The 12,298-nt window shown below is 40.3% G+C and overlaps 1 protein-coding gene across 4 annotated transcripts in view; it reads right to left on the minus strand.

The window, feature by feature from the left end:
* pde3a (phosphodiesterase 3A, cGMP-inhibited) overlaps nucleotides 1-11,485 on the minus strand; it is a 91,501-nt gene extending 80,016 nt beyond the window's left edge. For 3 of the 4 annotated variants that reach the window (XM_084111243.1, XM_084111244.1, XM_084111242.1), the window contains exon 1: nucleotides 9,541-11,485. In XM_084111243.1, coding sequence (XP_083967369.1) covers nucleotides 9,541-10,329 — 789 coding nt within the window. In that variant the 5' untranslated portion in view covers nucleotides 10,330-11,485. The remainder of the gene's footprint in view (nucleotides 1-9,540) is intronic. The other variant, XM_084111245.1, reaches the window with a different exon arrangement.
* Between the last annotated feature and the right edge of the window lie 813 nt (nucleotides 11,486-12,298).

Genomic DNA, 12,298 nt, shown 5'->3' on the forward strand with positions numbered 1-12,298 from the left:
AGATGGATCACATCTGTGAAGGAAGCATGCCCTCTTTCTCTCTTTATCCTACCCTCTCTCTTGCTTTTTCCTTTTCTCCCTCCCAGTGAGAAGAACAGGAAGAGATGTAGCATAAAAATCCCTATAATTTTTAATCGCCTCCAATGAAATTGTTAAAGCAGCATGACAGCAAACTAAGCAAACACATAAATGGCTTTATCCATGTGAGTCCACAAAACAATTCTGTGCATATCTGCACACGCACATACATAAACAAACGCTAAGTGTGCTTAACATTTTAAAGCATGGCACTTATTGAACATAAAAACAACATTGTCTTTGTTTCTGCTATAATGTCTTCAGTGTTTAGTAGATATATCTTTACTATCTGTTAAATGTCAAGTAGAAACAAGCCTTAGGAGAAACGTTAAACAAACAGAATCATTTGTACGATGGTCTTTCAATATATTCCTAAACATCACTTAGTATAAGCAAAACTGGCGAGCCACAAATAGCTATAAAGCCAAATACATTAGTATGAAAAAATACAGTTTAGTTTATAAGCTAAACCTTAAACTTTCTGTGATTCAAAACTGCTGGGCGGAAACTAACAGGGTTGCGCTCAAATTACCCGATCAATTTTTTACTAATTAAAATGCACGGATGAATTGTTAATGATAAGATGCATTTTGAACAGGAAAATAGGGCAAGTTTTCATTTCATGCTGACTTTCGAGTACCTTCCCCATCAGATCAACAGATCTGAGCACAGTGTTTTTACCGGTCAGTCGTCAGAGAGTCAGATCTAGCAGTGGTGGGCATATGCGTTCTCACGGTACCTGTCAACTCCTGACGTAAAGCAGCGGCGGATTCTCACGCAAGCTCTGACGGTAAAACTTTGACTGTGTGGCTTCATGTTATTAGGCCAGTTACACGCTTAACCCGGCTAACAAGCGGCCGAAAACACTTCCAGCTGCAACGGTCACAATTGCGCACGCAATTATCTGATAGGCCAAACACACACACACATTGGCTGCTAAGGTGCAAGCTGCAGTAACATGTAAACTAAGCAAGTTTGCGTGTTTCTTGGCTGAAGTTAAAATCTTCCAGCTGCCGTTTCATTGTTTCCTCGGAGAAGCTGGTGGTAAACGTAGCGCCGGCTGTTATCAAAGCCTCACAAAAAGCTTTAGCGTCAGGAGTCCCCTCGGGATACGTGAGGGGTTTGCTGTGATAACAGGGAACTCTAGAATTGTGTTTCCCACCCTTACTGATAAAGATATTAGTCACTATTAATGAGGTGGATTTAAGAAGCTTCCCAGAGACTCACAAATACGGACACGGTTATTTCATGTTTAATTATTGTCATAAATTCATGCTACAGGATACCACTGAATTTTTTCAAGCTAATCTTTGCTCAAACAGCATGACTGATTTTTTTTTGTAGAAAGACAACAGAAAATTGCTAAAATATTATGATCATATTTGTGAAACATGAGCAGAATAAATTTATGTAAATAGTCTTATGAAAATAATTGAGTTAAATTAAATGCGCCAATTTCCATAAAAGGAAATTAGGGCTGTTAATTTATTAAACTGAAAGGAATTCAAAGGAATTAATTATAATAATTGATTTATTAACTAAACGGGTCAATTAATTTGAAAAGCCTCATTCTCATATATATTTCAAATAAACAAGTAAATAATTGAATACATATTTAAAAATTATAAATGCAATTATACATATTATAATAAAATAAATTCATTTAAAATAAATATAAAATTGTTGAATAAATAAATTGCACAAAATTAAATTAAAAACCCAATTATCGATAATCAGGATGAATTTTTAAGCACTTTGTTTGTCTTTTTGAGCAAATGTTCTATAAACTCTCCAGGGCAACTATGCTTCCCTAATTCAAATATACTTAGAAAAAGAAAACCGTCCCTCAAAAGCGTAAACCTTAGCGAGAACGAGTGAGAGAGACGGTCTGACAAACAGACAGATGTACAGACGGCGTTTTTGTCAGTGACTGGCTCAACTCAGAAACTTCCCCCATCACTACACCATCTGCCATCCATATTTTCGAAACTAAAACATGCCACTGAGTGAGTTAACAAGACAGGCCTTGTCTGAGGCGGGCCGCTCATATGGGAGAGAGAGGGGCGCTGGGTCCCGGCCAGCACAGGTTAAAATAACAAGCGCCCTCTCAGCAGAGGCCGTCCATCGGCTGGGGAGATCAAATATGTGTGACAAGCAACACACACCAACAGAAAACACTAATGAGTGTGCACTCAGCCCAATTCAATTTATATTGCCAAATATTTATATATTTTATGTGTATTAATATATGTTATGTACATGTATTCGTTTCAAGTCAGCATGAAACAGAAGTTGAGATAGTATTTTCTTCCTTGTTGTGACATTTATCCGAGTGAAACAGAAAAAATGTAGGGCTGATGCAAACAAATCATTGAATCATCATTTTGAATCAATTCACTGAAAGACTAGTATTAATAATAAAAAAATATTTTTTCGTCCTAACTAATTATTGAGGTATTTTCTTTTAAATGTTTAAAAGAAAACATTAACCATGTTAAATAGATGTAAAATCTTTAATTAGTTAACTGGATCAGCTAATTAGGAATTCTAATTAGTATAAAAAATTGTGGTTCAAATCACTGAATCAAAATTCTGAACTGATTCACTGAAACTTTGATTCTCAGTTTGATTCAGCTGATGATGTGATGCCATTTTTGCCATGTTTAGACGTCATAACGATGCTTTGATTTTATAATCACCAGCAAAATAAGGGGAAATATATTCAGAGCACAGTCCTAGTCTGCAAAGACGTGAAGTGCAACCATCTCTTACTGAGGCGGCCTCACTTCTGGGCATCTCATAGAAGCGCACTTCGTCTCCAAATCTTTAATGCTTTTTACATTTCCAGAAGCCTTTGAACAGCCTTTATTCTCAAGACGCGCTTTTACAGCAGCTGGAGGTTTCTCCAGTTCACTTTTTAGATTGACACATGTAGAACAGCTAATGTCATTTGGTTCTCTTTGCTCCGTCAGTTAGCGCACCTGGTTCAGATAGTCCTCTGTAAGCAAACCTGCTTGTCCAGTTCCTTCTAGGTTGTTTGGAAAGAGTCAAACTGCTAGCATTTTTAAAATGGATGAGGTTTTTGGCAGCCGCCGGCTCAGGCAAGACAGCTGAGGCTACACATTCCAGGCCTGGCACGGTCCGACTGGACGCGAGGCCTCTTACAAGCAAAATACAGCGAGTCGACGTCAAAGATCCCTCTGTCTGCCGCAGCGACGCAGACCAGACCAATTACAGTGAGAGCGAGCGAAGAACCGTAGACTGCAGGAAGGAAAACAACCCTCAGCGTGTCGAGAGCTCTGGTGTAGATTAAAAATCTCTCAGCTACTGCAGGTAAGGGCAGAACCGCGAGGAATGAAGCACGGTCCACTTCAGACAGGAAACCATTACCTTCAGGGCACATCGGCTGCTTTTTTCAGATCTCATTGAGCTGAGGTTTATTATCAATCCTGGCAGACAGAAAAGTCCCACCTACTAACCTCATATCTCCACCAGGCTGGGAAAAGGACCTCTTAACACACAAAAAAAAAAGAAAAAAAAAAGGAAGAGAAAAAAAGGCCCATGGCACAGAAACATACTCCAGGTCTCTATGGATCTCCATTTGCGTCATCCCTCAAATAGCTACTCGCACACCCTTTTCTTCTCCTCCAGAAATCTAATACATTATCCTCTCCTCCATCACAAAAGAAACAGAAACATCTTAATTTCTCAGGCCACTAAAAATGCCACTGTTTTTCTAGTTCTGGGGAGGAACAACAAGAGGGGAGGACCTTTCATTTAATCATCTGGAGAAGAGATGTGACAAAAGCGTCAAACTCTTTCTCTTTTTAAGTCACTTTGATTGACCTTTTGTACTTTCTCAAATGCATTCACTGCATATTTTTGCACATTTCCGGGGGTTCTCAGAAGTGGAAGTCGTAACAGCTGGATAAAAAATCCATGATAATTTTCATGATAATGGAATCAAGAGAATTATTATGTTGGTCAGAAGAGAGAAAGATTTTGCCGTCACATCCTTAGCCGTTGAATATGAAACACTAACACAGCAGAATTAACCAGTTTTCTGTCATTCAATGCCAAGAAAACATGTTAACACTTTACTTAAACTGCCCCTTATCTTACAGGTTCCTAATTTTGTTTAAGAGTCTCCTACAATAGGTTTATGTGCATCCAAGGTCAAAAAACACTTTAATTATCTCGTAATATACATTGCTGCATCAGCTCTTTTCTCACAGCGTCTGAAACCCTTCGATCAAAGATTCAGTCTCTCTAAACCCCGCCTTTCTGAGAGCTTCCTCTCTTCTCATTGGTCAGATGGCCCAGTCTGTTGTGATTGGTCTACTCTGCTCTGATTGGTCAGAAGACCCAGTCTGTTGTGATTGGTCTACTCTGCTCTGATTGGTCAGAAGACCCAGTCTGTTGTGATTGGTCTACTCTGCTCTGATTGGTCAGATGACACAGTCTGTTGTGATCGGTCTACTCTGCTCTGATTGGTCAGAAGACCCAGTCTGTTGTGATCGGTCTACTCTGCTCTGATTAGTCAGAAGACCCAGTCTGTTGTGATTGGTCTACTCTGTTCTGATTGGTCAGAAGACCCAGTCTGTTGTGATTGGTTTACCGCTGAGAGTGTGTGATGGAAACTAAATGCCTATATTACTATATCTGAATTTCAGCTCTAGATCTTCCTCAGCACTTGATACACAGTGATACAAACAGTAACAATGCTGTAGGTTTTCCTGTATCAATCCCAGTGCGAATCCTCATCCTTTAGAAAAGATGCAAGGTGAATTTGTATTTTGCAGCGCAGAAAACAGAATCTTCTCGGCATGAACATCACAAACCAAACTCAGGCCTCAGCTACAAATATAGTGTTTGAGGGTCAAAGTAGACTTTGTTCGTGGGCAGCCAATGAAGACCACTATTGTTACATTGTTACATAGGCAAGTAACAGGAAGTAAGACTGGAATTACTGATGACTCGTTTCAGCAGTTCAGAATCACTTCTTTCTTTTGGAGACAATAACTTTCATCTGCACTTTGATCTTTAAAACTATGCAAACCTTTTACATTCACAAACAGCTTTATTACACACTATATGAAAGGAAATATCTGAAAAAGCATAATAGGGGCATACAGCATTTATGTTTAATGCATTATAAAGGTACACATAATGTACGTTATAATGCATTATATCTAATTTTAAAAATACTTAACTGCAAAGTTAAAATGCATTATGATATTTGCAGATTGCTTGTTACATCTGAAATTGGTTGTTTGTCATTGTGTTTTAATGCATTAGACTTTCTAAAAGTATGTTCAATGAAGTATTATAATGTATTATAACTGTGGTTACAATTATTCATGAGAATATACAATGCCTTATAAGGTGCATTACAAGGCATAATTAATGCATTAAAATACTTTTATAGTGCATTCTACATAAAGACTTTCAGTAAAGTATTTAAAAATTAAATAAAAAATAGGTAGATGTATGATGTTAATAACTGAAAATGGAAATGTGTCATTACATTCTGTGAAAAGGGTATTTTGCAACCCATTTTACTTTAGTAAAATGGTATTTTGGACTGATCTCTTCACTACATACATTTTTTTCCTCACTGAATATTCTGCTTTACTCCAAAATACCATTTTACTGAAGTAAAAAAATGGGTTGCAAATGATTATTTCTTCACCCGACATGCCTAAAGATGACGTGTTGGGCCACTCAAACAAACAGAGCAATGTTTCTGAAGCGCTACAGAGCCAGTGTTTACATTCATTCAGACGTCAACCTACAAATGGAACCTAATGCACACTTTCATAGTCAAGTCTGCCATAAAACACCCCAGATTGTAGTCAACATGCTAGTGAGACATGTGCTGAATCCCTGCTTTGACAGATTTAAAAATGTTGAAATTGCGAGAACAAAAATTCTAAATCTTTAAATTCACACAGCTTGTTTTAGTATTTAGCATTAGCAAAACAGCTTGTTTTAGCATTGAACCTTGATTATACTTATCTGTGCACATTAAACTGGGACAGGTGAAAGTATTTTAACATTTAAAACACACTTCCCCTTTAAGAGAAGATTTAAATACTCTCTGCTCTGAGGCTCGGGCTCACGGCGAACAGCTTTTCCAGGCAGCGCTGGGCTAATCGCAACTCAGTGACCCACTAAAGGCTTCTAAAGACTCCATGCGGTGAGGTGTTTGAGTTGAAACGACTGCTCGTGTCATTAAACGGGGGTTTTCCACGAACACTGTCCTCTGGAGACCTGTGCTTAAACGCAGGAGAATGCAGTGAGGTACGGTTCAGTTTACCACCCAGAAACACTCAAGATGAGACACATTATCTTTTAAATGAGGTACGGTCATCTAGAGCACTAGTTAACTACAAGTAATAGTTTCAACTGTAAGGTCCAAAACTGCATGTTTCAATGAACACATAAGGTTAGTCAAGTCTATAGAAAGGCCACAACAGAGACAAGTGAGTGAAGAAGGAAGACTAATTCAGCATTTCAGTCCTGTTCTCAGTCCATTTGAAGAGCGTTACGTAACTCACTTCACACAGCGATGTTCATAACGGGAATGATTTTAAGTCACTGAAAGCGCCCAGGGCATGTGCTCTTCTGAGAGGGATAATGGTCACAGCGACTCTGACATCACTTCCTGTTTACCTCGCTGGGCAGCATGGGTGATAAGAGCCGATAACCAACCACCCCAAATTAAACATTTACTGGATGCTCGGCACGAATGAGAGATTGCATAGTACTTTTGGTTCTCAATTGTTTTTTGTTTTTTTACATTTGGCTGTTCTGTAGCTCAAATAGTAGAATGCTTGCAACGCCAAACTCATGGGTTCGATTTCCAGGGAATAAAAGCTCAAGCTAAATGAATAAATGTGCTTTTTATACAAATTTGACAGTTAGTAAAGTGGACTTCTACTAACTATAAGTACCTTTGCAACTACATGTCAGCTAGCAGTCATTAGAGTATTAGTAGACTGTCTGCTTAATATCCGCGAACACTTTATTTTGATCCTCTTCAACCGACGTTTTATTGACTACTTTGCAAGTAAATGTCAAATTACACTAACCCTAACAGTCTAGTAATACTCTAATGAGAGTTAGTTGACATGTAGTTGCATGTAGGAGGTCTAAAGACTATCGAAATCAAGTGTAACCGATTGTTTTTTAATCGAAAGTGACTTATGTTGCATTTGATAAATTCATGCATTTTCTTGGGAATCAAACTCATGATGACCTTGGTGCTTTGCGATACATAAACACTTATTAAATGTGAGCTGTTCTGAACTGTCATCGTGTAGCTCGGTTATGACTCAGGAGGAGAGGACGCATGTTTCACTGTGTTTGTCCCTTTGGATTTACCAAGAAAACTTCACAAACTGGCATTTGCCTGCAGATGCATTACGAGAATGGGATTTATAAAGACACGAGCAGTTGTGAGAAACGCGTTAGGTGACAGGAGCGTGCAAATTATACATCATCAATACATGATCACGTGCAAACCCTGTACCAGAACCGTTTTCAGACCAACAAAACACGTGGAGCAGACTTTGATCCACACTTAAGCTCTGAAGAGCGACGTCTTCATGTATGCACTCGAGCTGTTCTGTGTGGCCTATTGAGACACACAGGTTATTGTCGGAGCAGACGTGAACGGTGCAGGGGTCACACAGTGGTATGTTTACACAGCCAGACCACACAGATAAAACAACTACACATAAACCTTTATACCAACTAATATCACTGCAGACATCACACATGTGCACCAGGTGTGTGTGTGTTATACAGAACATGGAAAACACACTCAGGGGTCTGTGTTCTTTTCCCATTTCACACTCAAAGCAAATACGCCAGAAGTATTGCAACGACAATGTATTGATTCGTCACAAATGTTCTTCCTTTTAAGGTTCCCATTGCAAATACATTAATGATGCGGCCGCTAGAGGGTGCAAACTAATTACTCGCGGACCAAAAGCAGCAACTTCTCTGTGAAAACAGTAAACGTCCCAGCAAAGCTCAAACTGCTTAGAGACCTTCAAATTAAATTCATTAAAAAAATCAATTCATCTCCATTTACATTCACTATAGGATTTAATGCAAAACGTTAAATGGCAGCTTATCTTACTGCATATTTTCACATGCATGAGCAGTAAACAGGACAAAAAGACGGGCAAGTGTGAATACAATATTTACAGTGAGTTCAAGGAATCACACTGCAGTAATTCTTAAACTTGATTTAACAGTTTAGTTTCAACACCATGCGTAACGATAGCCAATTAGATATTTAATTAGACTTTGAGATATCTTTATAAATTTTTTAGCTAAATATTTTGTGCACTTTGCCAATCATCAGTCTAGGCATTATTAGTGTATAGTAGACTTTATTCTTACAATGCAGTCTATATTGGAAAAATTGTTTTATTTAATATAATAAATGTATATGTAATAACTATATATAAAATAATTAAACAATATAAATAATTACATATATATTTTTCTCAAAATACAAAAATGCTTTGATGATCAAAAATGTAAAGAAATAATGTGACTATAATGTTATGTTCTTTTCTGAAGAAATTTACAATTGGCCATATACAATGACGTCCCGTTGACAAGCCAAATCGTCAGTCTTCTGTACTTGTGTGTATATAGCAAAAAAATACCACAAATATGCACAGATGCAAGCATAAACATTCACATCAAATAACCTTCTGCATGCTTTTGCAATTTGCTTGTGTAGAGCACAAAATCTCCACTGTAGTCCACATGCACGCTAGTTCTGTAATATTTTTGTTTAGGTCAAACATGCTAAAATATAACAGCTGAAGAATCAAAAACACACCTAATCGTGTACAAGAAGTCAAAGTTCACTCCTTTAGCTACTCCTTAGCTTTTCCTGTAGGTTCTGCTGAAATGATGCCATACATGAAAACTAATGCATGCTGGAGTGAAAGTGCTCCAAAGTGTCAGGACAAACAAAGAATGCTGGAAAAACACAACCGACAGAAATATTCCTCCCCCCAAAAAACGAATCTTTATATTTTTATAGATGTTTTATGATCATAATGTGATGATAAGAGGCAACAGCAACAACAGTAAGTGCGTGCAGTTTATCAGCATTACTATTATTTATCCAAATAAACACTAAGGTAAAGTGTGACCTAATATTTATTTTATAATTATCATGATCAATAGCAGCAATAAGATAGTCGTGTTGTTAAAACGACCTCTTAATTTCCAATTTCAGAAGTCACATACAGTCTAAAATGACATTATTCCGGTGCTATTGTAGTTGCTGTGATCAATAACAACAATAAGAGCTTTCAATTCATGAGCAGCTATACAGTAAAGCCGCTGCGCAAGTACTTCTAAAGAAACGACTGTACTAATTCCGAATCGTACTGTATTCATGATCAAAAGCAGCAGCAATAAGTGTACCTGGTCTCTCTGCAGACAGGGCAGAGACGTCCTCCTGTGAGATTTGCTCCTGGACTGGCCGTGATGTGCCATGTCTGACGAGACTACGGAGCTGGACCTCCTGCGCCTCTTAAATACCGGAATATCTCCCCTCAATCCCTCCCGGTGTGATGCGCCCTGCTCCGGCAGAAGTCTGTCCGCATACCTCGCCAGCAGGACCCCCAGCACCCCGAGCAGGTACGCCAGGTAGGGTCTCCAACTGGCGCGCACCTTCTGCAGCGACAGCAGCGACACGGTCCTGATGATGCTGATGAAGAGGAGCACGGAGATGCCCTGACCCAGGCGCACCACCATGAGCGCCCCGCTGGCCAGGCAGGCGAGCAGCACCAGCGCGGTGGCCGTGAACGAGTAGAGCTGATGCGCATCCAGCAGAGACTGCGCCGCCGCTTCGCCCAGATGGCACACGGTGAGCAGGAACACGGCCGTACGGATGAGCACCCCGCAGCGGAGCAGATACACACCCACCCAGAAGAAGGCACACACGAGCGTGAAGACGGGCGAGAGCAACTGCCACACGAGCTCCACGAGCGTCACCAAGTGCAGCGCCGGAGATCCCGAGTGCGCGTATGCGCGCTCCGCGTCCCAGTCCGCGGACTGATGAGCGAGCAGCGCGAGGAGCACGGACAGCGAGGCGACACACACGGCCGAGGAGAGGCTCCTACGGCTCCGCAAACACGAGTGCCAGCAGTCCTGCTCCACGGGAGTGACACAAGTGCGCACATAGCCGTTGCGCACGGATTCCAGTGCCATCGGTCACGGGAGAGCACGCGTACGCGCTCGCGCACACACGCATTAATGCGCAGAGCCGCTGTTCCTATTCACGTGCGTGAGTGAGTGAGAGTGAGTGAGTGACTTTCCAGCGGCGGACTGCCACGAGTTCGCATTCAACGCATCCTCGCGTGAAAACACAAGTCAAAAGCAATGTCGGGGTGCGCGGAGGAGGAAAGCGAGCCCTTTTTCTTTGCAATGCGTAAAATCCCCCATCGTCTTACGATCCAGTCGAGCAGAACGAGGAATAGGCTAACTCCTGATGTTTCTAGGCCACCACCATCATCATCACCAGCGATCTCCCTCCCTCGCGCTTCCTTTCTTTGTTTTTCTCTCGTGCCCTCGTATCTCGCTGGATTATTCCACCTCCTGGATCATTTTCACGCGTGGAAACTCTCGCGGCAGAAAGATTTCCTTGACTTTTGGATAATATTGGCCAGTGTCCCGTCGCCCGCGAGGCGGTCCTTAACACAGCGCGCGAGCTGCGCTCCGTATCAACAGCCAAACGATTATCCTGATCAGATCCAATTCAAAGCATCAGTCAGATGATTTATTGATTCCAGCTGCTCGCACCCATGTGCACTTTTACAACTCACCTACATCACACTTCAAAAAAATCTTCCAAATTTATTTTATTAAACAGAACTTATCAACTTAATTGTATTTGCATGTTCCGTAAAAAGTGAAATTGCGCATGACTTTCGAATACAGTTAGGGGTTGTTTTGGACTTAAACAGATAATTTACCACGCAAAGCACATTTTTAGATCACGTGTGATTTCTTTTCTTGCTTTCTGACTGATTTTCCTTTTACAGTAAAATGTTATAGCTCATTAACGTTAACCACAATTCCCTGCGATATCACACAAATCACTCTGGCTTTCAGGCTTTCTTGACATTTAGTTTTATTGACTGACTTTCCTTAAACTATAATATTTTGGCAGATTTAATTAAGATTTGTGTATTTCTAGAAAAACAAAAACCTTCATTTATTAGCCCCGGATATGAAAAATGATACAAATTTTGGGGTTTATCTGATTTTATATCACCGTATTGTCTTTCTTTCTTTGGTATTGTTCTTTCGGACTTATTTTTCTTTTACAGTAAAATTTGTATATCCATTATGATCATGATTCCTTGCGATATCAAACCAAATTCATATTTGAAAGTCACTTTAGTTTCCCTGGTTTCTTTATGTATTTTTCCACACAAAACTTCATTTATTAGCCCTTTTGGATGTTTATCAGATTCTGTCTCACTTTCTTGTCTTTGATTCTACTGGTTCTTGTTGACTGATTTTCTGTGTACAGTTCATTAACAGTTCGCTCGTAAACTTTTCCCAGTCAATGGCCGATTGAGATCAAACACAAATCACATGACGATCATTTGGTTTTCCTGGCAATTAGTTCTTGCCGACTGATTTTCCTGTAATATTTCATATAGCTAGTTAATATTCACTGGTAGGCTACACATGATTCCCTATCGTTGCATGAGGGAGATCAAACAAAAATCATATGAACGTTGACAGCCCCAATCTGGTTACCATTTACACAGGCAGCCGGGAGTGTGGGCAGAATTCCCAGGACAGGAGGAAGAAAAGCACAGGAACTAAGGAGCATCTCTTGTTGGCTGGGCAGAAACTGGCAGGCTGATGGATGTCCACATCCCATCGTGACGGTCTCAGTTTCCCGGCCTCCCCCTGCTGAGGAGCGGCTACAGGGAATGTGGGAGTGCTTGTTTGGAAAGCTGCAGAGGCAACAGTCTCTTCCGGTCTCGGTTCCTGGGTCAGTCGAGGGCCAACTAATATTAAGTCATTGCGTCATGTCCTCCGAACAGCAAAATAAAGATAAGGATAAAAATTGCAGGGAAAGATCCTAAGCGGGAACATAGCAGAGGATAAGGGAGCAAGACGTGCATCAGGGAGAGAACGAGCGAAAACGCCCCTGTCAAAA

This window comes from Abramis brama (assembly GCF_963993115.1).
Source record: "Abramis brama genome assembly, chromosome: 4".
NCBI classification, from domain to species: Eukaryota; Metazoa; Chordata; class Actinopteri; order Cypriniformes; family Leuciscidae; genus Abramis; species Abramis brama.